Source organism: Balaenoptera ricei, chromosome 16, assembly GCF_028023285.1.
Source record: "Balaenoptera ricei isolate mBalRic1 chromosome 16, mBalRic1.hap2, whole genome shotgun sequence".
Lineage (NCBI taxonomy): Eukaryota > Metazoa > Chordata > Mammalia > Artiodactyla > Balaenopteridae > Balaenoptera > Balaenoptera ricei.
This window is the reverse complement of record NC_082654.1, coordinates 64,334,982-64,362,259: the sequence shown is the minus strand read 5'-3', so window position 1 is coordinate 64,362,259 and position 27,278 is coordinate 64,334,982. Positions and strand designations below refer to the sequence as shown.

Below are 27,278 nucleotides of genomic sequence, written 5' to 3'. Positions count from 1 at the left end.
TGCAGTGGTAAATGTGAGTGTTTCCTTAATTTCTCTTTCTGATTTTTCGTTGGTGGTGTATAGGAATGCCAGAGATTTCTGTGCATTAATTTTGTATCCTGCAACCTTACCAAATTCCTTGATTAGTTCTAGTAGTTTTCTGGTGTCATCTTTAGGATTTTCTATGTATAGTGTCATGTCATCGGCAAACAATGACAGTTTTACTTCTTCTTTTCCAATTTGTATTCCTTTTATTTCTTTTTCTTCTCTGATTGCTGTGGCTCGGACTTCCAGACTATGTTGAATAAGAGTGGCGAGAGTGGACATCCTTGTCTTGTTCCTGATCTTAGTGGAAAAGCTTTCAGTTTTTCACCCTTGAGTATGATGCTTGCTGTTGTGTTTGTCATATACGTTTATATGTTGAGTTAGGTTCCCTCTATGCCCATTTTCTGGAAAGTTTTTATCATAAATCAGTGTTGAATTTTGTCAAAAGCTTTTTCTGCATCTATTGAGATGATCATATGGTCTTTGTTCCTTAATCTGTTATTGTGGTGTATCACATTGATTGATTTGCGTATATTGAAGAATCCTTGCATCCCTGGGATAAATCCCATTTGATCATGGTGTATGATCCTTTTAATGTGCTGTTGGATTCTGTTTGCTAGTATTTTGTTCAGGGTTTTTGCATCTATGTTCATCAGTGATATTGGTCTATAATTTTCTTTTTTTGTGATATCTTTTTCTGGTTTTGGTATCAGGGTGATGGTGGCTTTGTAGAATGAATTTGGGAGTGTTTCTCCCTCTGCAATTTTTTGGTAGAGTGTGAGAAGGATCAGTGTTAGCTCTTCTCTAAATGTTTGAAAGAATTCGCTTGTGAAGCCATTTGGTCCTGGACTTTTGTTTGTTGGAAGATTTTTAATTACGGTTTCAATTTCGTTACTTGTGATAGGTCTGTTTATATTTTCTAATTCTTCCTGGTTCAGTCTTGGAAAATTGTACCTTTCCAAGAATTTGTCCATTTCTTCATGGTTGTCTATTTTATTGGCATCTAGTTGTTTGTAGTAGTCTCTTATAATCCTTTGTATTGCTGCAGTGTCAGTTGTGATTTCTCCTTTTTCATTTCTAATTTTATTGATTTGCATCCTCTCCCTTTTTTTCTTAATGAGTCTGGCTAATGGTTTATCAATTTTGTTTATCTTCTCAAAGAACCAGCTTTTAGTTTTATTGATCTTTGCTATTGTTTTCTTTGTTTCTATCTCATTTATATCTGCTCTGACCTTTATGATTTCTTTCCTTCTACTGACTTTGGGTTTTCTTTGTTCTTCTGTCTCTAGTTGCTTTAGGTGTAGGGTTAGACTGTTTATTTAAGATTTTTCTTGTTTCTTGAGGTGAGATTGAATGGCTATAAACTTCCCTCTTAGAACTGCTTTTGCTGCATCCCATAGGTTTTGGGTTGTCATGCTTTCGTTGTCATTTGTTTCTATGTATTTTTTAATTTTTTCTTTGATTTCTTCAGTGATCTCTTGGTTATTTAGTAGTGTACTATTTAGCCTCCATGTATTTGTATTTTTTACAGTTTTTTTTCCTGTAATTGATTTCCAGTCTCATAGCATTGTGGTCAGAAAAGATGCTTGATACGATTTCAATTTTCTTAAATTTTCCGAGGCTTGATTTGTGACCCAAGATGTGATCTATCCTGGAGAATGTTCCGTGTGCACTTGAGAAGACAGTGTATTCTGCCACTTTTGGGTGGAATATTCTATAAATATCAATTAAATCTATCTGGTCTGTTGTGTCATTTAGAGCTTGTGTTTCCTTATTTATTTTCTGTTTGGATGCTCTGTACATTGGTGTAAGTAGGGTGTTAAAGTCTCCTACTATTATTGTGTTACTGTTGATTTCTTCTTTCATGGTTGTTAGCATTTGCCTTAGGTATTGAGGTGCTCCTATGTTGGGTGCATAAACATTTCTAATTGTTATATCTTCTTCTTGGATTGATCCTTTGATCATTATGTAGTGTCCCTCCTTATCTCTTGTGAGAGTCTTTATTTTAAAGTCTATTTTATCTGATACTAGTATTGCTACTCCAGCTTTCTTTTGATTTCCATTTGCATGGAATATCTTTTTCCATCCCTTCATTTTCAGTCTGTATGTGTCCCTAGGTCTGAAGTGGGTCTCTTGTAGACAGCATATATATGGGTCTTGTTTTTCTATCCATTCAGCCAGTCTGTGTCTTTCGGTTGGGCATTTAATCCATTTACATTCAAGGTTATTATTGATATGTATGTTCCTATTACCATTTTCTTAACTGATTTGGGTTTGTTTTTGTAGGTCTTTTTCCTCTCTGTGTTTCATGCCTAGAGAAGTTTCTTTAGCATTTGTTGTAAAGCTGGTTTGGTGGTGCTAAATTCTTTTAGCTTTTGCTTGTCTGAAAAGTTTTTGACTTCTCCATTGAATCTGAATGAGATCCTTGCTGGGTAATCTTGGTTGTACATTTTTCTCTTTCAACACTTTAAGTATACCCTGCCACTCCCTTCTGGCCTGCAGAGTTTCTGCTGAAAAATCATCTGATAACCTTATCGAGATTCCTTTGTAAGTTATTTTTTGTTTTTCCCTTGCTGCTTTTAATATTTTTTCTTTAAATTAATTTTTGTTAGTTTGATTAATATGCGTCTTGGTGTGTTTTTCCTAGGGTTTATCCTATATGGGACTCTCTGTGCTTCCTGGACTTGGGTGACTATTTCCTTTCCCATGTTAGGGAAGTTTTCGACTATAATCTCTTCAAATATTTTCTTAGACCCTTTCTTTTTCTCTTCTTCTTCTGGGACCCCTATAATTCAAATGTTGGTACGTTTAGTATTGTCCCAGAGGTCTCTGAGATTGTCTTCAATTCTTTTCATTCTTTTTTCTTTATTCTGCTCCTCAGCAGTTATTTCCACCATTTTGTCTTCCAGCTCACTTATTCGTTCTTCTGCCTCAGTTATTCTGTTATTGATTCCTTCTAGTGTATTTTTCATTTCAGTTATTGGGTTGTTCATCTCTGTTCTTTAGTTCTTCTAGATCTTTGTTAACATTTCTTGTGTTTTCTCAATCCGTGCCTCCATTCTATTTCTGAGATTCTGGATCATCTTTACTATCATTACTCTGAATTCTCTTTCAGGTAGATTGCCTACTTCCTCTTCATTTATTTGTTCTTGTAGGTTTTTACCTTGCTCCTTCATCTGTGACATATTTTTTTGCCGTCTCAATTTTGTTTGTTTGTTTGAGTGGGATTGTGTTCCTGTCTTACTGGTTGTTTGGCCTGAGGCTTTCAACACTGGAATTTGTAGGCTATTGGGTAGAGCTGAGTCTTGGTGCTGATATGAGGAACTCCATGAGACCTCACTCTGATGAATATTCCCTGGGGTCTGAGGTTCTCTCTTAGTCCAGTGGTTCGGACTCAGAACCAGCTAGTGAACAAAGATTCCGCAAGCCGCATGGGGTGGCAAAAAAAAAAAGAGCAATAACAAAGTAAAAAATAAAATTAGACTAGGAAACTAACAGATATGTTAGAAAGAATATAAAAATTAAAATGTAGATGAATCAACAACCAGAAGGTACATCAGTACCACAATACTGAAAAAGAGGAGGAGGGAAAAGGAAGAAAAAAAAAGAGGGTGGGTGGGTAAAGGCCTTGGCTGTGGAGGGCGAGGCCTAAGCAAGATGTGAGTGGTGGGCAGGGCCTATGCTTAGGACTCACAGGGCTGGAAAAGACCCTGGGGTCTGTGGAGGGTGGGGCTTAGGCTCAAGGAATGGAAGGGGCCCAGGCGTGCCCCCCACCCCTGGTCTCAGAGGGCAGAGGACCTCACCTGGGAGCCCAGCAGGATTCCTGGGCTCGAGTGGGTGGGGCAAAGCCCTCCTCTCCTCTCCTGCTCTTGAGGTCTGGGAGGGCCCCTCCCACCTGCCTCTCCTGATCTCCCCGGCCTCCCTCCTATGCTCCTAGGACCCACGCAGCCTGGATGGGGCTTTGTGGAGGGGGGGAGCCGGCTTGGGAGCTCAGCAGGCTCCTGGCCTGAGTGCGCCAGGCGATCACCCTCCGCTCCTCTCCAGCTCTTCCCAGAGAGTCCCTCCCGCCTGCCTCTCCTGATCTCCCCAGCCTCAGGGGCGCCGATCCTGTCTGGCCTCCACTTCTCCTTCCCCTCAGTCCCCCTGCGTCCTACCGGTTCACTTTGGGGTTCCTCCCGTCTCCTTGGGAGTCAGAGTTCCCCGCCAGCGGCCAGCAGGTGCCCTAGTTGTGGGGAGACGCTAACTCCACGTCTTCCCTAACCACCATCTTGACTCCCCCTCCTTGAGTCATTTTTAAAATTTCTGATTTGGGAGTGAGGCATTCTTCATCTTCAGAGCTACTTCTTTTCCTCTCCCCTGTTCTGACAAAAGGTCCTGGACCTGCCTTAATAGCTTTTGCTGCTTGTGCTTTGTTTCACATTCCTCAAAAGCAAACCTCTTCGGATCTCCAGTAGACTTATAATGTGAAATACTTACAGAAACAACGTTGCCACATTTCCCAAATACTCTTTCAATCCAGCTGTGATTAACATTTTGGGGAAGTAACTCCTATGATACATTAGAAGCAATATTAAATAAAATAAAATATTAAATAATTCTTTAAAAAAAAAGAGTTTGCTAAAATCTAAGTCCCACTGGACAGAAGCCCAGGGACCCCTGTCACCAGTGACCACTGGCAAACAGGATTTCAATTGCAAAGTTTGATTCCTACTTTCTAAGCAATTTTTTTGAGACCTAGTAAAACTCTGTCAGTGTAATTAATGACTGAAAAGAGCAACACAATGGATTTCCATTGTTTCCTTCACAGGTAAGGCCTTGGAAAAGGCTGGGGGGAAAGAGTTCTTGGAAACAGTAAAGGAGCTTCGCAAGTCCCAGGGCCCTTTGGAAGTAGCTGAAGGTAAGTGTGGAATCAGGCCATGTTCCCTGCACAGCCTCACCACCTTCCCCTCCAGCATGACATGCTTCACGCACATTCAGTTTGCAGAGCAAAAGAGGCCATAACCAATCAGGAAGCTATTTTAGCATCTCTCAGATAATTTGAGCAGGCCTGCATAGATCATTTTGTACACTTTGGGGACTATAAAGTGTCTGGATAGTTCAAGCCAATTTGCATCCCAGCTCACCCCAAAATGGTCTAGAGCGATTGGGTAACTTTGTGTGTGTGTGGAAAATACACATGACAAAATTTACCATTGTAACCTTTAAACATTGTACAATATGGTGGCATTAAGTACACTCAGTGCTGTTCCTCCATCACCACTATCTAGTCCCAGAACTTTTTATCACCTTCTGTGGAAACCCCACACCCATCAAGTAGTCACGTCGTCCCTCCCCCAACCCCTGGCAACCACCAGTCTGCCTTCTCTTTTGATGGATTTGCCTCTTCTGGATATTTCATATAAGTGGAATCGTATAATATGTGATCTTCTGTGTCTGGCTTCTTTCACTTAAAATGTTTTCGAGGTTCATCCATGTTGTACCGTGTATCAGCACTTCATTCCTTTCTACGACTGAATACTATTCCATTTGTTTATCCATTCATCACTTGGGTTGTTTCCACCTTTGGCTATTGTGAACAGAGCTGCCCTGAACATTTGTGCACAGATTTTTGTTTGAACACTGATTTTCAAGAATATTGGGTAACTTTTTGACAGGTGGGCCCAACTTCAGATCCGTGTCCCCCGCCCACCTCCAGGGACCATCTAGTCAGTGCCAAGTGCTGCCCTGGTGCTGGGGCTCCAAAGACAAATAAAACCCACTCCTGCCCTCAAGCACTGGACAGTCGAGGAGAGACAGACACCCAAGTGGGGCACAGAGAGGGAGCCATGCTCTCTGCTTGGGGGAGTTGGGGAGGCGCCAGGGAGGATATAAGACCTGTGTGTGAGAAGGCTCAGTCAGGAGCAGCAGGGAGAAAGGAATAGCGGCCAGAGATGAGCCTTGCCCTTGGGCTGTGCTAAGGGTCTGGATTTGACCCTATACAGATGAGAGTAGAAGCTGGGGACTGTGATGATCAGATTTGATTGCTAGAAAAGTAATGGGGCTTCCGGTCAAGAAAGAACATGAGTCCGCACTTTACAGTCTGCACATACCACTCCCCATACGATGATAGATAGAATTTCCTTTTTAAAATTTTAAGACAGAGCCACACTGAAATATAAAATAAATATCCAGGACATCCCTGGCGGTCCAGTGGTTAAGATTCCGCACTCCCAATGCAGGGGGCACGGGTTCGGTCCCTGGTTAGGGAACTAAAATCCCACATGCTGCACGGCGTGGCAAAATAAATAAATAAATAAACATCCTTGTGGACAGAGAAGAGCTGCAGGCGGCAGCAGCAGGGGGACGTGGAAGCCGCGGGCTGGGCTCCAGGTCTGGTAACACGCAGAGCCATCAGGAGGTCAACTCCTACCTGCTGATGGGACCGGAGTCACCTCACGCTTGGAGGGGACCAGAGCCAGGCTCGCTGCTCAAAGCAAGGGCTGGATGCAACTCCCAAGCTCTTACAGGAAGCCAAGGCTCTGCCCGCCACCCAGGGCTATGGCTCGTGTGAAATCTGTTTTCTAGAATAGCAGAAGGGAGCAGAGAGCCCCTCTCCCAGGCCCAGGGCCACGTGGCTCACTGGCTCAGTGTCTGGATCTACCGCCTCCCTTATGTGACCATGAGACAGAGCCCTGAATCATCCTTGTAAGACAGGATCCTAACTGCGGGGGTCTTGCAAACTGCCTGATGGGGTGGGAAGGAGAGAAAAATAGCTTCTCTACATAGAGTGAGAGCCTCCAACACACTTCTAAACAGTTCCAGAGGCAGAAAATAGGAGGTAGAGAGGCAGTATGTAAAAAGATGAAGAGATACAAACTACTATGTGTGAAATAAATAAGCTACAAGGATATATTGTACAACACAGGGAATACAGCCAATATAGCCAATATTTTATAATAACTTTAAATGAAGTATAATCTATAAAAATTTTGAAGCACTATGTTACGCACCAGAAACTAATATGTTGTAAATCAACTATCCCTCAATTTAAAAAAAAAAAGATCATGGCTGAGAATTTTCCAGAATGAAACCCACGAGTCCTCAGGTTGAAAATATTGAGTATATTAAATCAAAATAAATCCAAAACCTGGCCCATCAGGAATTCCCTGGCAGTCCAGTGGTTAGGACTCCGTGCTTTCACTGCCGAGGGCTTGAGCTCAATCCCTAAGCAAGATCCTGAAAGCCATGCGGTGTGGCTAAACCAAAAACAAAACCAAAAAAAACCAAACAAAACCTGGCCCATCGTGGTGACATCTCTAAAGTTGAAAAATCAAGAGAAACCTGAAAAGCAACCCACCGAAAGGCAGAGCGTTTGTAAAAATGGTTCTCCTGACAGCCGACTTCTCATCAGCAACAAAGGATGCTTGGAGACAGAAAAGAAATATCTTCAAAGCACTGAGGGGAAAAACTGTCAACTAAGAAGTCCATGTATTACTTTGTTATTATTCAACAGGGAGGGTGAAAGATGCAGAATTACAGACATGCAAAAATTGAGAGTCAGAAGCCCTCAGGCTCTTGCTGAAAGGACCACAGAGGCCTCACTGGGAGAAACAGAAGTGAATCCAGAAGGAAGGAGAGGGCTGCAGGAAACAAGCATGTGCTAAGAAATCGGGGCATATCTGTCAGGTCTAAGTATCCATGGCCCTGGGGCCAAACAGTGGTAGCTCCCTGGGAAGAAGGGATTGGTGAGGGTGAATCTGGAAAAGGGGAGACAGTTCATCAGGGTCTAACACCATATTGCATTTAGTTTCAAAACACCATCAGTTGTAAGATATGCCCTTATTGTAAGAAAGAATAAATTTCCAAGGTGGAGTGTCCAGTAGGAGACCCCACACAAAGCCAGGACACACATAGTTTAAGAGCTAGCAAGACATGAACTACCATGCAGAAAGGGCAGCAAGTACCTTTTTTTTTTAAATTAATTAATTTATTTATTTATTTATTTATTTATTTATTTATTTTTGGCTGTGTTAGGTCTTCATTGCTGGGCGCGGGCTTTCTCTAGTTGCGGCGAGCAGGGGCTACTCTTCCTTGCCGTGCGCAGGCTTCTCATTGCGGTGGCTTCTCTTGTTGTGGAGCACGGGCTCTAGGCGCGTGGGCTTCAGTAGTTGTGGCTCACGGGCTCTAGAGTGCAGGCTCAGTAGCTGTGGCGCACGGGCTTATTTGCTCCGCGGCATGCGGGATCTTCCTGGACCAGGGCTCGAACCCATGTCCCCTGCATTGGCAGGTGGATTCTTAACCACTGTGCCACCAGGGAAGCCCCAAGTACCTGTTTTGACCTTGGCATTGGGTGGACCAAGGGGGAAAAAAAACCTCACTAGGGAACTTGAACCACAAGCTGGTACTCCTGTGGATTTGCAGCCGAATCCAGTGCGGCCCAAAAACCTCAATCAGGAAAGTTAGTGGGACATGACCTGGGTATGGTAGGGTCCCCAGGTGACATAGAAGTAAATGCAACTTCCCTCTGGAAGAACTCATCTCAATCCAAGCCCACAACCATTGTAAAATGCATCCTGATTCCAGCCAGGAAGGTGGATGGGACAGGAGTGGGAGGTGGCGGTAGAAATGAAGCAGATGGGCCTGGAATGAGACAAGTCAGAGGAAACCGACAGGTGGTGCTGGCGACAGAGATGGAGAAAGGGGAATCAGGCTTCGGGAGTGAATGATGATTTTGTTGGGCACATGTTGGACCTGGGGCACCAGCAATGTCACTGGTAAGCAGTTGGTGAAAACTAAGGATGAAAATGGTTTGCAGATGGCTGTTTAAAAGCCAGGGCCAAGCACCTCGGGCAGCAGAGAGAAGAGCACCAGGCCTGGGCGGGCAGGGGGAAGAGGGGCTGTTGCAGGAACCTGAGACAGGAGGAAAAGCACAGTGTCACGGAGACCAAGGATTAGCAGCAGCAGCTTCCCAGCCGGACAAGGGGCCACCCTGCAGTCCCCTTTGCTGTGGTGACCCTGAGAAGGTGGGCTCGCCTGAGGAAAGGTTCTGGAGGCCCTTTGCAGCTGCACTGCCATCCCTCAGAGTATGGTCCTCACCAGGTGACATTACATCACATAAGGAGTATTACAGATGCTTCTACCAAATATCAGTGTCCCAAGCCCCGAGATCACTTGACCTTGACCTTGGCACCTCTAAAGAACACTATAAATTGTTACAACTACAAGCCAAGGCTTCCATTTCCAGTTGCCATGGAAATACTTTGTTTTAGGCTGACGTGCTATCATGGACTACCTTCAAAATCTAGTGTAAACAGCGGGCGTCAGAGGGATGAGAAGGCGTGCCATTTTTTTCCTGATTAAATGTTTGACTTAACATTGCCGTTAGTGGTATATTCCTCTTATTTAAAATGGCTTTAGGGCTTCCCTGGTGGCACAGTGGTTAAGAATCCGCCTGCCAATGCAGGGGACACGGGTTCAAGCCCTGATCCAGGAAGATCCCACATGCCACGGAGCAACTAAGTCCATGCGCCACAACTACTGAGCCTGCGCTCTAGAGCCCGCGAGCCACAGCTGCTGAGCCCGCGTGCCGCAACTACTGAAGCCCGTGCGCCTAGACCCCGTGCTCCGCAACAAGAGAAGCCACTGCAATGAGAAGCCTGTGCACGGCAAGGAAGAGTAGCCCCTGCTCACCACAACTAGAGAAAGCCCACGTGCAGCAACAAAGACCCAATGCAGCCAAAAATAAAATAAATAAATTTATTAAAAAGAATTAAATGACTTTAACATTAAAAAGAATACCATTCAAGGGCTTCCCTGGTGGTCCAGTGGGTAGGACTCCACTCTCCCAATCCATGGGGTCCGGGTTCGATCCCTGGTCAGGGAACTAGATCCCACATGCTGTAACTAAGACCCGGCACAGCCAAATAAATAAATAAATTTTTTTTTTTAAAAAGAATACCATTCAGCTGGTAACATGATCATTACCCGGTGTGTAAAGAGCTGGAATCTCTCCAGCACATGAGAGCAGTAAGGGCCTCAGCGAATTTGCCCCAAACAGGCAGGGCCCATCCCCAGGGTACTGGGTCCCCTTGGACTACAAGGCCGACAGGGACATTCCGTTCCTGGTGTACAGACATACAAGGTCGTAGAGTCAACCAGTCATGCCCACTGCCTCCTCAGTATTTATATTGACTGATTCCTTCACTCACTCATTCCCTAATCAGATGGTTGGCACCAGCTGGGCACTGGGAAGGCGAGGCGTTCACAGCCGTAGCTGATAGGCGGGGGATGCCCCTTGCATTTCTCTCCACCAACCCTGGCATGTGCAGTCATAGCCTCTCCAGCACTGTGGACGTCGCTAGGAAACACAGCTCATATACCGGGTGGGCATCATGTATTTCAAATAAGTCTTTCAAACCAACCCCACACACTGCCCTAAAACAGACACACACACATTTGTTACAAACACAGCCTGTAGCGGCCACAGCCTGCCCGAACTCCCCCAGGCTCCCAGAGCCTGGCCACTGCGGGAGGGTTGGGGACCTTTGCTATGCCCGGCTCCTTGAGTGGCACAGAGCCCCAGCTCCACAAGGTGGGCAGCTTAGGGGCAAGCAGCATGTGGGGTCAGAGAGTGGCCAGTGGGTCAGGCCCAACCCCTTCTCCAGGGATCAACGGCCACAGGGAGTTCCCTGGTGCTCCTCATTATCAGCTCTGTCACTGACGGGAAATAGGTTTGGGGGGGTAAAAAATAAAAGTAGGGAGTAGGAACTGAAATTATGAGACAAGGCAGGCATAATCCAATTTCATAACCCGTTGTGAACACCTGCTCCCTGTAGGCTCCTCAGGTATGTAGAGATGATCAAAAGGACAATCCCTGTCTGAGGATGTATACAACCCAGAAGATCGGTTCTAAATTTATGGAGGGTCCTCAAATCACCAAGCGCAACGCCTGCATCAGACCTACCAAGTCAGGATCTCAGACGGGGCAAGAGGGGAGGGCTTGTCCATTTTTAAAAAGCCGTTGCATTAGTTTCCAATCGCTGCCCTAACAAATGAGCACAAACTTGGTAGCATCAAACAACACAAGTGTATTGTCTTAGCGTTCTGGAGTCAGAAGTCCACAATGCGTCTTTTTTTTTTTTTATAACCTTTATTTTTTTAGGCAGTTTTTTTGTCTGTTTGTTTTGGCCGCGCTGCGCAGCTTGCAGGACCTTAGTTCCCCGAGCAGGGATTGAACCCACGCCCTCAGCGCAGTCCTAACCACTGGACCGCTAGGGAATTCCCCACAATGAGTCTTAAGAAGCCAAAATCAAGGTGCTGGCAGGACTGGTTCCTTCTCAGAGCAGCCGTCCCTTGCCTGTTCCGGCTCCTAGGCTCCTGCATTCCTTGGCTCCTGGACGCATCACTCCAACCCCTGTTCCTTCATCACAGCGCCTCCTCCTACCTTTGACTTCCCTGCCTCCCTCCTATTAGGACCTGTGTGATTACACTTAGGGCTCAACTGGATAGTCCAGGGTAAACTTCTCATCTCACAATCCTTCACTTAATCACACCAGCAAAGTCCCTTTTGCCATGTAAGGAAACATTCACAATTTCCAGGGATCAGAGACGATTCCACTGTGTACCTTTGATTAGGAGTCACCTAACCTGTGGCCAGAAGGCAGACCATGTGAGAGTCTGTGACATGCTGTCACATCAGCTTTCAGTGTGTTTACCCAAAACTTGTGCAAACTGTCAAAAGCAAATCTGATACGGCTCCTACTCTCCTAAGAGGGACACAGGCGATTGAGCCTAACCCCCGGCTTAAGGTGAAGACGTAGGAAATAACCTGCGGCATTTCTCTCTCGTGTCCCAGCCGCTGTCAGCCAGTCCAGCGGACTTGCAGCCAAATTCGTCATCCACTGTCACATCCCTCAGTGGGGCTCCGACAAATGTGAAGAACAGCTTGAAGAGACCATCAAAAACTGCCTGTCGGCAGCAGAGGACAAGAAGCTGAAGTCGGTGGCGTTCCCGCCCTTCCCCAGCGGCAGGTAAGATGCTCTCCTCCAGGGGGGCGGCAAGGGTGCTGGGTCCGCTTGCCCAGCCTTCTCGCTGGGGACCAGCTGCTCCCCCACGTGGTCACATCCAGTCTGGCCATCCCAGAGGACGTGACCAAGGGCTGCCAGCACAGCCAAGCACGTTGACCAGGCGATAGAGCAAGAGACGCAGTTTCCATCCTTCACAATGCAGGGAGAAAGCCAGTTCTGGGAGGAGCGGGAGGCAGAGTTCTCTTTTGGGAGCCTGCCGTGTTGAAAGCCCACGTTCCCACCAGCTATCCCAGTCTAGAGCACTGGATCTGAAACACCAGGCTCAAAGGCACTTGCTCCTCAAAGTGTGGTCCACAGACCAGCAGCAGAGAGCCCACGGGGTTAGGATGCCAATCACAGAATCCCCAGGGGATTCCGGTGCTGCTCTGGGGCTGGGAGAGCCTCGAGGCTGAGGCTGGAGAAGTGAAGGGCTCTCAGCAAGGGCTTGCTTTTAGGGGTTGGAGAAATGATTGCTCTAATTGCCACAGACCCCGACTGGGCATGGGAGCAGTATTTCAGGTAAATAATGAGGCTGTCTGTCCTCACGTGTAGCAGGGCCTCTCCCCTCACGCTCACAGCCAATGTGAGTTATTGCTTTAATTTTGAACATCCTTTCTCCTGAGAAGCCCCTCTGTAGCGCAGATATGATTTACACTCTGAAGACATTCTGTTAACAGCCGAGTCACAGGAAGGCGAAGAAGGAAGGAATAAGGCCTAGCTTCCGGCCGTAATCCTATCTCAACCTGAGCAGGCAGCGCTGGGTCTCCACAGCCTGGCCCGGAGGCACTGCGGGTTGAATTCTTTGCATAGCTGGGCCCACGTGCCGAGATGTTCTGGGCTGGGACGTGGCAGCTGAGTGAGAAGAATTCTTATTAGGCGGGCCAATCCTGGACCCGCCCAAGGGGCTTGGTGGCTGACCCCAAATGACCAGCGGTGTCACAATGGCTGCGTCCCTGGCGCACAGCTCCACCATGGCATCCTGGGGCTTGGGGCCCTGCCCAGAATCGTCACTGCTCAAATTACATTGGCACGTCCACACAGGTTAGCGAGAGGAACATGAAATGCATGAAACAGGAATTAATGAAGACGTACTTTTGAGCATACATTATTGCCCTTTAATAAACAATCTGTTTAGCATGTAAACCAGTTTTGAGGGAGCTAATAAAACGTATATTGGCTTTTTTTTTTTTTTTTTTTTGCCGTGCTGCGAGGTTTATGGGATCTTAGTTCCCTGACCAGGGATTGAACCCGCGCCCTCGGCAGTGAAAGCATGGAGTCCTAACCACTGGACCGCCAGGGAATTCCCTATGTTGGCTTTTTTAAATGCTGAGTTGGTAGGTTTTTTTTGTTTGTTTGTTTTTGATTTTTATTTTATATTGGAGTATAGTTGATTAACAATGTTGTGTTAGCTGAGTTGGTAGCTTTTAAAGCTCAGCTGGACTTGAGTCAGGCCACATAGATTCAAACACAGGCCACCGCTCACCAGCCAGCCCTAAAACCATTGTGCCTCTCTGAGCCAATGTGGCATATGTGAAGTGGGGACAATGTCCCCTGTCTGTCCCCCTCCTGGGCTGTCCCTCTTCTGGGGTGAAAGGGGATCGTGCGTGGACCAGCCTGCACACGGTGAGACCCCGAGCGATAGGAACAAGGACCTGGTGTCAAGATGAGAAGGAACCACATTGCCCCTACCCCGGGCTGAGGGCAGAGTTACTCCATGGGTCCCAGGACGAAAGTGACGTCAGCTCTTCTCTTCCTTTGGCACAGAAACTGCTTCCCCAAACAGACGGCAGCCCAGGTGACCCTCAAAGCCATCTCGGCCCACTTCGACGACTCGAGCGCATCCTCGCTGAAGAACGTCTACTTCCTGCTCTTCGACAGCGAGAGCATCGGCATCTATGTGCAGGAGATGGCCAAGCTTGATGCCAAGTAGCCGCCCCGCGCCCACTGGTGGCCACCGCGCTCACCATCCGCAATCAGGAGGATCAAAGTCACAGGAGCGGGGTTTTATCTTTTAAAAGGAGAGAGGAAGGGTGACGGCAGGGGAGCGGAGGGCAGCTGAATGGGAAGCGGGTAGCAGAGGCTGCAGGAGCAGGTCCTGCCCACGGGAAGAGCCCTCTGCATTTTATATTCTCGTTAAAAAGAGCCTCAGTCTGTAATTAACCAGGTCTCCACCAGGGGTTTCTTTCCATGTGTTTTCTTCCTGTTGTTTTAGAACTTTTTTAAACAAACAGACTTCGTTTTAGATTTATAGCATTGACTTTTACACACTCACGTACACAAAATCCTTTCAAAATTCTTAAAATCTTCTGTTTCTCCTTTTTGCAAGGGAAGAGGGCAAAGAAGTGACTTGGGCTTTGTTGGCTGTCTGTATTCAGTGATGGAGAGAAGAAAATTAGAAAGGCATCTTACTGGTGCTTTTCTTTCTGTTTTAGTGCCCCTACCCTTACCCCTATAATATCTGTAACTACTCCTAGAAAGATTTTGCTTCAGGCTTTTTTTTGTTTTGTTTTTTTTTAAAGAAAAAGAAAATGAAAGGAAAAAAATAAAAGATCCAGTGTCTTTCTTACAACATACTCTTTTATTGTAACATTTTCCTCAGTTTGGAGAACTGTGTCCCTATGGGTGGAAACTTAAGAATGTTATAAATAGAACAAGGCCTATCACTATGGAGCTGAGACTCCCACCATGCTAGGCCCCAGGTCAGACAGCATGGAATGGCTTGTGTTTCTCAGGCAACAGGTCCCACTTCCAGAAGGGGAGCCTGGTTGGCTGTGGTCCACGGGAATGGAGGACTGGGTGAAGCCTCCATGGGGGGCCATCCTTTGGGACAAAGGCACAGTCTCACTTAGGCCTGGGCAACAAAATGGAACAGACCTGGGCCACAGCCCAGACAGGACAGACCAAGAACCCTCGTGAGGCTGGTATCCTAAGAATTCTGGCCAAGTACCCAGAGGTTACCATTAAAAGTGGGCAGGGAGGGGTAGGGTGGACCAGGGCAGGGCCTGAATTTATTCAGATGAACTCATAAACAACTTCTGCCTTAGAGATCTCGCCTATGTGGTCCAAAAGAGGTTTATCCTGATTAGAAGTCCTCTCCCAGACAGAGAAGTCATTTTTATACCTTAACATAATTGGTGGCAGGCATTATTGCCACATGGCTACGCCTCCAGATAAGTGACGTTGGGGTTGACCAAGAAACCAGAAGCACAAAACTACAAAGGTTCCCACAGCGTACCCCTGCCCCAGCATTGGCTGGTGTTTTGTCACTTACAAATTTGCCTAAGACAGTAGCCTGGAAGCATGCAGGGGTTCACCTACTGAAACCCCCTCTGCTCCCTGAATGTTAGCAGGATGGCGACCCACCCGACAGTCACGCTAGCTTGGCTGTCTTTCTTTAAACACCCCCAGCAGCTGGCAGGCCAGGTTTCTGTCTTAACCTGTTAGCTCTGTAAAAAACTCACTCTCCATTAGGATGGACTCACCAGGAGGGAAATTTTATCTAACGCTTCTTAAATACAACCTATGGTATATAATCAGGATCTAAAAATAGAAATATAGAAAGATTCATGAAGATTGAAGACGGTAGGGACTAACAGTTTAAAATTAAGCTCCTATTAACAACCTGAGTGTTGCAGGATGTTATAGGCTTCCCCACCTCCTAATGTGATGGGAGAGGTTGGGATGTAGGCCATCTCTCCACCCCAGTCCCCCCTTCCTTAGCTGGTCTCCTTGTGCAGGCCCTCCTTCCTGCCCTTACAGACAGGGAGACCCTTCCTGCCACCAGGATACTGAGCTCTCGCCCCTACTCTGAGAGCTCTGAATGCCACACACCACGTGCACGCGCGCACACACACACACACACACACACACACACACACACAGAGGAGGCTGGGGTAGAGAAGGTGGGCTGTGCCCTCCCCAGGACCAAGTGAACTATTCAGCCAGCACAAGTGCAAGTAGACCTTTGAAACCCAGAAAGACTCCTTTAAGGGTGTCTTTTTTTTTTAACACCAATATCTCTCTCTCCCAGTTTTTGGTTTTGTCTAAGCTGTGTTTCTGGTCAGTACATCACTGACATCTTACTCCAGGAAAAGAGCTTTTGCCCTTTGGCATTTGTCAAGCGGGTACCATTTGTCAAGAAATCTGATCAGCGGGCGGTGGCGGTACCTATCTCCCGCCCAGCCTCCCCATCAGGGTGGAGACTGCCGCATGGTTTTCCAGCTCGTGGAGACCAACAGGTCCCGGCTCTTGGCCAGCCGAACCATGAGCCGCCCCACGTAGAAGCCACTGATCTGGCCCACGCCGTCATTTCTCCCCATGGCCAGGAGGAACGTCAGCGAACCTGTGAAGCAGAGCCGTGGGCCAAACTAGAATCCTGCTCACCATCCATGGGCCTGCAACTCCCAGGGCACAAACCCTTCCCGGTGCCTTCAGTGTCAGGGCAGGGAAATGCGTAAGGCCTTCAGGAACGTGGACAAGTCCCTGACATACTTTCCTAGAGCCCTGGGGGAGGTTTCTGTCCCCAGCTTTGAGAGTGTGTTCTAGCGGTCAGGCATCGTAAAGCCCACAAAGGCTTCACCGTTTCTAACCCCGACTCTCTTAAAACTGTGCCGCGTGGGGAGGTTTCTGTCCCCAGCTTTGAGAGTGTGTTCTAGCGGTCAGGCATCGTAAAGCCCACAAAGGCTTCACCGTTTCTAACCCCGACTCTCTTAAAACTGTGCCGCGTGGGGAGCTTCCTGACCTGGCTTGTAGGCTTTGAGGGGCCTCTGTTTCATGGAGTTGACGATGTTGGCCACGGCGACATTGGCATGGAGGCTGGCGTGATAGGCCATCTTGGGCTCCCTCACATCGGCGCAGTCACCGATGGCGTAGATGTGGCTGTAGCCCTCCACCTGGAGGTACTCGTTCACTTTCAGAGCGCCATCGCTGGCCAGCTGATCACCTGCCAGAAAACCAGCCCGAAACCAAGATCCTGAGCCGCCTCAAGAAGTGGTCACCAGAACACAGTGAGGATGGGCTGTGGTGCTGGTCCAGCTACCCTCCAAAGGCACATCCTCAAGAGGCAAACCTCCTGTCCGGTTTATTTCTGCCTGAAGTCCCCCCCTCAGAACTCCTCCTGCAAAGGCGAGGTTACTATTTTGGGGTGGAAACTGGTCAGAAAGACCAGCAAGTGTCATTTCATATAATGCGCGTGACTCTTTATAAGTTACCATGATTAACAATGATTCACTCATGATGATTAAGTTACAACCTAGCCAAGTCTTGGATTTCCTTTTGAATGTGGATCAGATTTTTAAAAATAAATGCAGGGCTTTAATAGATGATAAACTTTTCTTTTTAAGGGACTTAAAAGAATTTACCTTTGAAAACATACCATTAGGACCATTAGGTGTTAAGTGCTGGGATCTCTGTATATTATAAGCCCTCGATCCCAGCCCCACACATGGCCTGGACTAGCTTCCTTCTGGGATTGGATAATTCTTTCCTGCCAGACACACAGTAGGAGCTTCTTGTCCAGGAAAGGTATCTGGGAGTAAATGATGGGGACCTGGGGACATGGCCACCTCGGGGCCCGAGAAGGAGCCACTGAGCCTCCAGCTCCCCCCACCTCCAGTTAGCTCAAAAGGTCAATATTCAGCTTTACGAACGGAGGCCTCATTATCCCCCTCTCCCCATGATCGTTTCCAAGCTCAAGTGGCAAACGTCTGGGTCAGGGTTTGGGGAGAGCAGCACACCTGCGAACAGAGAAAGGCCTGACCCTGGAATTTCCTCTGCGTTGGTGTTCCGAGGAAAGTAACAGAAAAATAGATCTCTTTCTTCCTTCTGAAACCTGTTCCCATCTCTCACCACTAGGGGGTGGGATCCGATTTTGGAAGATTCTGGTCACTTGGGCCACCTTGGGCTAAATCACCATCAACACAGCTGAGGAAAGCCCAGCAAGAGTGGCCCCGAACCTAAATTTAAAGTTTGAAGAGACCAAATGAGCTGTTGAGACTGGGGGTGGGGGTGGGAGGGTGGAGTGCCAATTCCTCGGGGAGAGGCCTGCAGGGCCTTCTCGGGGGCTGGAGGGTGAGGAGGCAGCCTGGGGAGGGGGTCACAGCCCGGCCTCCCACTTACCAAACGCGCTGCGGTAGGCCACACTGTTGATCTTGATACCGCTGCAGGCGATCACCAGGTTGGCGGCCACCTCCGTCCCTTTGTCCGTCCGCACCGTGATGCGCTCGCGGTGCTCGTTGAGAGGCAGCGCCTCCAGGTTGCTCACCCGCTCACCTGTCAGGGGAGGCCCGTGACCAGGAGGCTGGCAGAGGGCAGGCACTCCACCGAGGCTGGGGCCCAAGCCAGGGCTGGCCTGATGGCTGGAGACCGGTCCGCTCTGCCACCCCAAGAAGCACAATCTGGACATTTGGCCCCAAGGGATCCGATGGAAAGCAAGTTCCAAGAAGCAATTTGGGGAAGTGAGGCCGAGTTTCCCAAGAGGTTCTGGGAAAAGCTTCTTGAGGAAGACCTCAACCACGCCTCCCTGAATGTCCACTCCTAACCAGGCAAGATGAGCCCTCGGGGCTCACCACCGACAGGGGTAAGCAAGGGAAGTCCAGGGCCGGCCCACTCTCCTCACTGCCAGCAAGTGCAGGCGGGCAGAGGGCTGCACAGCCACTTCTGCGGAGCCCCGGCGCCGGGATAGCTCGCAGAGAGCAGACACCTCGCCCGCCCTGCAAAAGGTGAGAGGGTCAGGCCTGTGAACTGGGTGCGGGGGGGGGGGGTCACACCCCCGGGCGAGAGCCCCACTCTAACATGCTGGGTAGGTCTCTTCCCTTCTGCTCTGGACAGAAGCCACGCTCTCCACCACCCTCAGAATACAAACCCAAAACACCTATTCTCTCCACCAAAGAGATATCATAATTCAGGTCAAATCTTTTATATGATTTTTTTTTTTTGGCCTCACCACGAATCTTAGTTCCCTGACCAGGGATCGAACCCACGCCCCCTGCGTTGGAAGCACAGGGTCTTAACCACTGGACTGCCAGGGAAGTCCCTTTTATATGACTTTTTAAACCATTCAACAAATGGGCACCACCTGTACTGTATCCAAAGCAACAGCCAGGACAGTGCTGCCTCCATGACAGGCAAATCCCGTAAGTACCGGGGCCTCTGCCCTGCCTGGGGACAGACACACCTCCAGCTGGACGACAAGGCTAAACAGGCTCTGCAGCCCCACCTCAGGACACAGAGAGCCTGGGGTTGAGCGCGGCCACGCTCAGGCTGTGAGCAGGGACCAAGCCTCAGCCAAGTCTCACCGGGCCAGGGAGAGGGGCAGGGCAGGAGGGGCCTGGCACATACTCAGCAGCAGCTGCACACCCTTCCGGAGCAGGATCTCCTTCACTTCCTGCCGGACACAGGGCAGGAGCTCCTTGTCTGCGAGGGCCATTTGGGAGTGAATGAGAGTGACCTGGGGACAAACAACCGCAGGGCAGAGAAGGAGCCACTGAGTCTCCTGCTCACACAGAGGCTTGAAAACACATCAGCCTGTCTCTCCCACCTCCTCCCCAACTTCCAGTTTACAGCTGAGGAAACTGAGGCCCCAGAGAAGTACTTTGCCCACTGCTAGAACCAGTTAATGGTGAGCGGGGCTGGAGCCCACATCTCCCGGGATAGGATTTTTTCAGATGTGCCAATGCTTCACAACACACACCTCACCGAGGGCCACGTGGAAAATTATTTTCAAGCATCCTTGGGCACTTATACAGTCTATATATAAGCCATCGACAGTCTAACTGTAAATCAGGCTGACATTTACATTAAGGCTGGTGCTAAAACTGGTGCTTCCAGGCACGTCCACTTGCTGTCTGGGTCAGCACAGCGAAGTGGGAGGAAGCCTGTCGTGATGTTCAAAGCTTGAGCTTTGAAATCAGACTGCCTGGGTTGAAATCCCATCTCAGATACCCACTCAGACACCTCCTGAAGACCCAGTAAGATGGATCACAGTCCTACTCATAGGAATTTTGTAATGATGAAACAAGAAAGTAAGTATAAAGCACGTAACTCAGCACATAGTGACTCCTTAATAAAGGGTGGCTACTATTACTCTTATTTGTCTATTAGTTATAAACATTTGGGAATTATACTGAGTTATTTACTACTTCAGACCAGTCTTCACCCCATAAATCAAAATTAATAAACTTCTACATCAACCACCCATAATAATTTCCAATAATTTGTCAGAGAATAGCCATATAATTAAATTAGCCCATATTGATCTTACTTTTCAAAACCATCCTGCCTTTCCCTAGGGAAAAAGAACCAGACACAGGCTCCATGTGACTCCCAGAAGCTGATCTGGCATCAGCTGCAGGCAAGCTTTTGCCTCAAGGACCCATAACTGCTGATCATCACTCAGCCCTAGGCTGAGCCTTTACAGCCTGCTCCCTTTCTCTCCAGGATGCCAGCAGGGTCTCCATCCCTTTATCACTAAAAAGAGGCAGTGCTGGCCAGTCCTTCCCCAGCATGGGCTGTGAGGTGTACACTTCGGGGTCCCCCTACGTGCTGTTTAGGGCAAGGGCTACTGTCCCTTAAAGACCAAAAGGCTGTGCTTGCTCCAGACAAGACACCAATGAGGGTGTCTTTGATCAAGCTGGTTGTTAGCAAAAAGAGGCAATCAAAGTCTACGTTTATATCACAAAGGCCACATTACTGCAGGGGACACGGGAGTTAACCTTTCATAATGTATCCCCCCGGGGCGTGGTCCTCCGGGTTGGCCCAGAGGGCAGAACCCCTCACTGAACTAGGACGCACCCTGGCTCTCCAGGTAAAATTCCCAGCAGAATGGGACTTTAGGGGGTCCCCCAGTGCAGAGAGCAGGAGACAGGAAACACACGCTCCCACTTTATGGTAATGGGGCTCCCCTCCCAGGCCCTGAGCAAATTCTGATGTTCATCAGATAAAAAAGAAGCCCGGCTCTGAGAGTTCAAGGCCAAGGCCACTGGCCTACCTCTTTCTCAGGGTATTCTGTTTTAATCTCTGCTGCCATTTCCACTCCCGCAGAGCCTCCTCCGACCACCACGATGGATTGTGAGCTCTGGACCTGGAGAAGGAGGAAACGTAAGGTGCACCCTCAAATCCGCCCTGCCTCGGGGTCCAGCCTAGGGAGTGGGTTCCTTGGCTAAAGAAGCGTAGAGAACCCCTTCCAAGTTCAGGGTCCAAATGTGCTGCCTCGGGGCCAGCTCTTGCTGGGTGTCTCCCTGCATTTCTCACTCAACTCTCACTACCTGCCCACCTTGCAGGTGACCGGGATCTGCCTGAGTTCCAGGTCGGGTTCCTAACCTCCACTCTAACGTCTGCTCGTGACTGTGCCAGAGGTTCCCCAGGCCTCTCAGCAGCTGTGCAGAGAGAGAAAGACCTGGCCTTGGTCACACAGCTGTACGACCTTCTCTGGGTCCCCACACCTCATCTGTTCAGTGGGGACAGACCCATTCCACCCACCTCTCCAGATCCCCGTGAGAAGTGACTGAGAGCATGGATCCAAGCCCGCTCTATAAAGCACAAGCCCCGTGCAAACAGGAGCCAATCGCTACACGAGCAGGTCTGGGTGCTCACGTCCAGACCTCACGACAGGTCCAAAGGTCTCCTCCCAGGAGCCTCTTCCTCTCCATCTCTACAGCGCCGCTGCAGCCCCGGGCATCCCCACAGCTGTTCCACTCTCCCAGGGCCCCCCACCCCCGGCTCTGCCCTCAATGTCCCACCGCCGGGCGGCGGGCAGCTCACCTGCGTCACCATGTCCTCATAGGCCTGGATGGCCATCTGCTGGTTGGACACCTGGTTAAACTTGCCTGGGAAGAGCCCAGTGCTGCCCGTGGCCAGGATGAGATATGCGAAGGACAGGGCCTGGGAGGGGCAAGGGAAAGAATGGTGAGGGCAGGCCTGGGCTCCTGCATCCAACCCCAGGCTCCACCAGGCAAGGAGCACCAAGGGAGAGAGGCCTCCTGCGAGGGGAACAAAACCATCACTGGTTAGACCAAGGGACGGCGCTAGAACCCAGTAAATACCCAAGGAGGCAGAGCTCTCCTCCTGCTGGACTGCCCACCGTGAAACAGGATGGGAGGGTAGAGCTCCCCACAGCAGCAGGGCAGGTGAGCAGGCAACAGGAAACGGCTCGTGGGGAATAAGCAGGATTCCAGCTTCCAGTGTGGACTTAGTTTAGAATCTCCCTATTATTACCATTATTTTAGAAAAAATTTCCCCCTAACCTGGCCAAAAAAACAAAGCGGGGGGGGGGGGGGCGGATATCCTGTTTGGAGCCTAAATATATAAAACTGACAAACCCAGAGCTGCTCTGATGGAAGGGGGACTGGAGGGTCTGTATCCCACTCAGAACCCACTACTCCCGTGGAGGCCTGAGATGCCCTCACGGACCCAAAACCACAGGATAAGGACGTTCGCAGTAATCTTGCCAACTGGAGATTCTACAGCCTTAAAATTGATTCAAGGAAGATTGATTCATTCACACTAAACCACACACTCACTGAGGACAGGAATTGGAGCCCCTTTGTACAGTCCCCCCTTAGCTTTGACTAGAGTAGAGGGCCAGGCTGGAGGGTACCCAGCATGGCGGGTGGGCTGTTGGCAGCTTGCTGACGGACTCTGGTCCCACAGGGATACACCAGGCACCGTTTCAGACCCCAGGCTGGGGGGCACAAACTTCGGGAAGAAAACCTCTGCCCCCCTCGGGCGATGTGGGATCGTGGTGCCTACCCTTTGATTCCAGACAGTGAGGGGGCCCCTGGGCTGGGACCCTGGCTCTCAGGGTGAGGGCTCTGGGGCAAAGCTGCCTGGGTCCAAATCCTGGCTGAGTCTCTCCAGCTGTGGGGTCTTGGGCAGCCCTCTTAACCTCTGGGTGCACTCAGGCTACTCCACCTCCCTCACAGGGTCACAGTGGGCGTTAAAGGAGATCACGTGAGGCTTAAAACAGTGCCCGGCGTACAGGGAAGGCTCTGCACCGCTCTCCTGTGGCTGCTGGGGCCCAGCCTTTGCTCAGGAGGCATCTGCTATCTGCCAGGCACCAGGCGGGCATGGGGGGCCCTTGCCCCTGAGGAGACGGGCCCAGGTGTCCTCCCACCAGCAGCCACATCCCAGGGGCCCCCTGAAGCCAGCTGAGGATGGCCAGCCCCCGCTGGGTTCACCTCGCCGTCCTCCAGCAGCACCGTCTGATTCTTCAGGTCTATCTCAACCACCAGGCCCTGCCGGAAGTTTTCCTTGAAGGTCACCGAGTAGGAGATGAATGTCTTTTTGGCAAACCCTGGGGAACGGACAGAGAGGAGGTCACGGTGTAAAACTGGGCTGCCCACAGGAGGCCAGAATAACTCAGAACATTTCCAGAGCTGCATGCCAACAGGGGTCCCTCGGTTAAACAGCCCCTGGGTACCCACTACCCCCTAAAGCGCCAGTCTGGGCCCCAGGTCCTCGGAGAAGCTCTCGCTCTGACTTCTGGGGCCTTGGTATGGTAGCTGCTTAAGGCCAGGGACCTTAAGATTCCCCGGAATTTGTCTAACGGTGGAATTTAGGCACCTTGCCCTAAAGGGAGAAAACCACCCTGTGATCCACAGTGGCGACAAGACCACTGTCATAAAGAAAGCCCCAGAGAAAAGCCCATTACCACTCTCCACGGAGGCCCGGAGGGCTGCCACGTTGTGGTGGAAGGAGTCCTTCATGTCCACCAGCACGAAGGGGATGTTCAGCGCCTGCAGTTGGCTGGCGGCCGCGATGCCGCCAAAGCCCCCGCCCACGATCACCACGTGCACGGCTCCCACGTCCATCGAGACCTGGGACCCCATCTCGGACCAGGTGCTGCTGGGGTAGGAGGAGAGACCACATCAGATTGAGGGGGGCTCGAGGGCTGGGTGGGCAGAGGTGGGTCCACGTCAAGAATGGCCTCAAATGCCAAGACTTGATCTTTTAAAAGTATGTGATCATCTTTTAATGAAATTCCAATTTTTGTAAAATTTGAATTAAATTCCAAAGGAACAAGGAGTATCCTAATTCCATCTCATCCCCTCAACCACCCAGCTCCCTTCTCCAAGGCATCTACTGTTACCAAGTTTACATGAATCCTTCCAGAGATATTCTCTGCACCTACAATCATGATTATTTTTTTTTGCACAAGTTAAACACCTGTTTTTGCACTTTTTTTCACTCTTAAATATATTTGTTCACTCAACAGTATAAATTAATGGACCTCCTGCTCTTTGACATGTTCTGTGCTACGGATGCCGTGGTCAGAGAGATGGACAGACAGATATGGTCTCAGCCCTTGTAAAGGCAGGGTTTCAAACTCAAAGGGCCAGGCGGATGATGTAGCTGTGGGAAGCTGGGCAGGTGCACGGTAACCAGAAACGGTGGGTACACCTCTGGGGAACTGGTAAGCACAGGCCACATTAAAAGAACTAAACAAAAGTCTTTAAGCACCACACTAAGCAAACACTGCGACCAGATTCCACCCAGCTCACACGTCACCAGCTTCAGCCCCAGGTCTGAGGAGATCAATTAGCAGGTTATGACAATCAGCCTGCAAAACAGGATGCGATGTGACTAAGGCCATGACAGTGGGGTGGGGAGGAGGGGTCTGCTGTGGGCAGGTGGTCCCCTGAGCATTCCTGGAACAGAGGATGTACACTGCGACTGGTGGGTGACACCCCCCAGGAGGAAGGGGGCAGGGAGAAATCTCTGCTGGGAGAAGAAACAGTGCTGGTTAAGGACCAAAAAGGAAGTCTGCTGGTGAGAAAGAGGATGGAGAAGCGCTCATCACGTGGGCTCCAGTGAGAGAGGCAGGGGGTGCAAGGTCCTGCTTGATGTCGAGGAAAGGGAACCTGCAATCGAAGAGAGTATCTGCAGAGGATGGAGGGCCAGGTCTGCAGGCCAAGTGTGCCCCAGGCTCACACTCACATGTGAGCATGGCAAGGAGGGAGGAAGTGGACAGACAGCAAGCTGTCGAAAAGCTCAATGGGGAAGAACATTCCAGCCCACCTCTCAGACAGCACTGCAGGCAGCCGGAAGGTCACCACTCTGTCCTCCATCAGGTGTGTAGTCTGGGGCACAACCCCTCCCCTCTCTGGGCCTCCACTTACCCCCTGTAATGGGAGGAGACAGCCTAAAATGTCCTTGCACAATAGGTTTCCAAGACATGGTGACCCCCAAGATGGTCCCCAGATTTTCCCACACTTACAGGGGCAGCTTACGGTTGGACCTCCAGACACTGTTGTCATTGGTATTCAAATGCACACTGTCTAATTTCTCCTCTGGGGAAGTGAAAACCTGGGCGAGGGAGGGTAGATCTGTCATAGGAGATTGGAGGGGATTTAACTTTGTTTCTCATTGGCTAAATGGTCCCCAATGCATTGAGGTTTGTGCATTGTAGGGCTGGGACCAAAACAAGTCCCCCAGCAGGCAGTGTCACCTTCACTGCTCCAGGCCCTCAGTAGGTGGTCCAGAGCTGGCCCTGTGAGTGTTCATCAGGCTGAATCTGCCACCTAGGCCAGGACCCAAGAGGGCCCCGGGGACCGGCCAGGGACAGGAGCGGACACCAGGAGCTGAGCAGGGCCTGGGAATGTGGCAGGCAGTCAGGCAAGCTATGGAAGGGGTGCATTTCACCTGCCCCTTCAACATGGCCCCCTCTGTGCCAGCCTGCCCTTGGGGCCAGCAGCCAGCAAAGAGGTCAGAGAAACACCCAGAGAGCTCTGCTTCCAAGCTGGCGGGGCACAGGCCTGAGAGACGCTACCCAGCTTGTTGGGGAGAGGGGTCCACCATGGACCACCCAGGGAAGCTCAAGGTGGAGCCTTGAAAAACAGCTGGGACCAGGGGCCTTCTTCACAGAGGGAACAGCTTAGGCCAAGAAGTCCAGTGGCAGGAAGGGAGGGGGTGGGAGGGGTTCAGGGAACAAGGTGGGGCAGCCAGGAGGGCAGGGGACAGGGGACAGCACACACAGAGGGCCTGTCATGCTAGGGCAGTGTCTGGGCCTACATGCTGCCCTGGGGCCCTCGCAGGGAAGAAAGCCCAGTGAGCCCGGCACAGGTCTGATGGGCAGTGGGTTAGCCAAAGGAGTTGAACCCCTGCTCCCTTAGCCCCCCAGGATCATTAACTGGCTTCCCCAAAGGACAAACCCTGGCCTCACCCAACTAGGCACAGCCCTCAGTAAAGGTGAATTGATCCTTTAGAGTTCCAGTGCAGAGTCTGGGGCCTGAGGGCACAGCCAGGCCCAGGAGGGGCTGCCATAGCTGGGCCAGGGAGGGGAGGAGCCACACCACAAGCCGCCTGAAGCCTCTCCTGGAATCTGCTCTTCTCTCCCCTCCACTGACCTCTGACACACCCACTTGGGGAATGGGGGCCTGGTGGCGCTCCAGCCCATTCCACCCTTTCTCCTCAGCAGCTTCCCTTGCCCAACACTCTTGGACACCCGCCTCTCCCTTGGCTCTTCCAATTCCAATTCTCACCTGGACCCGAGGACAGCTAGACTCCCCTCTGCTCGGCCATGACCTACTTCACCAGACACCTAAATCATCAGCTTAAGCCATGGACCAGCACTCCTAGCCACACACCCAGCAGGTGCTCAAAAAGCAAGCGTGCAACTGATGATGTTGAATTATATGTTCTAATGTAGCAGCAGTGCTGGGCAAACAGCCTCAATCAGTGGGCGACTCCATCAATCAATGGAAACCTCCACCAAGGGGAGATTACAGGATACACTATTACACACCCATACGATGGAATATTCTGGAGACATTCAACTTTACAGTGGAAGATTTTTTACATGAAAAGTCTGTCCACGATTCATCCACACCCACAGACTGTACAAGACCAAGAGTGAAACGTAATGTAAGCTATGGTCTGTGGGTGATTATGTCAGTGTAGGTTCAGTAACAAACGGACCACTCTGCTGAGTGATGTCGATAATGGAAGAGGCTATGCACGTGTCAGGGCAGGAGGCATATAGGAAATTTCTGTGCCTTCCACTCAATTTTGCTGTGAACCTAAGACTACCCTAAAAACATAAAGTCTTAGAAAAAAAAAAAAAAAGCTTGTCCATCAAAGAGTCAGATAATAGAAAGTCATGTAGAGCCTAATCTCCATTGTGGGCCATCAGACCCAGGCACCTAGCTACATATACACACATACAAGTAATGATGACAACAGTGAGCGTCCACTGCGCTTTTATCAATGTCTTTG

The 27,278-nt window shown here is 49.8% G+C and overlaps 2 protein-coding genes across 6 annotated transcripts in view; one reads left to right on the top strand and one right to left on the bottom strand.

Moving 5' to 3' along the window:
• Positions 1-14,637, top strand: part of LOC132350247 (core histone macro-H2A.2) — a 54,469-nt gene extending 39,832 nt beyond the window's left edge. Inside the window, exons 7-9 of the mRNA XM_059899233.1 lie at positions 4,837-4,921; positions 11,858-12,032; positions 13,833-14,637. Of these exons, the coding sequence (XP_059755216.1) occupies positions 4,837-4,921; positions 11,858-12,032; positions 13,833-13,998 (426 nt within the window). The 3' untranslated portion in view covers positions 13,999-14,637. The remainder of the gene's footprint in view (positions 1-4,836; positions 4,922-11,857; positions 12,033-13,832) is intronic.
• The window catches only part of AIFM2 (apoptosis inducing factor mitochondria associated 2), a 35,170-nt gene that overhangs the window by 4,167 nt on the left and 3,725 nt on the right, over positions 1-27,278 (bottom strand). For 2 of the 5 annotated variants that reach the window (XM_059899230.1, XM_059899228.1), the window contains exons 2-8: positions 23,716-23,909; positions 23,243-23,358; positions 21,828-21,947; positions 21,055-21,147; positions 19,407-19,515; positions 18,186-18,338; positions 16,810-17,010 (exon numbers count right to left, since the gene is read on the bottom strand). In XM_059899230.1, coding sequence (XP_059755213.1) covers positions 16,810-17,010; positions 18,186-18,338; positions 19,407-19,515; positions 21,055-21,147; positions 21,828-21,947; positions 23,243-23,358; positions 23,716-23,893 — 970 coding nt within the window. In that variant the 5' untranslated portion in view covers positions 23,894-23,909. Of the gene's footprint in view, positions 1-11,154; positions 14,434-14,627; positions 16,411-16,809; positions 17,011-18,185; positions 18,339-19,406; positions 19,516-21,054; positions 21,148-21,827; positions 21,948-23,242; positions 23,359-23,715; positions 23,910-27,278 lie in introns of those variants that run through there. The other 3 variants (XM_059899232.1, XM_059899231.1, XM_059899229.1) reach the window with 3 other exon arrangements.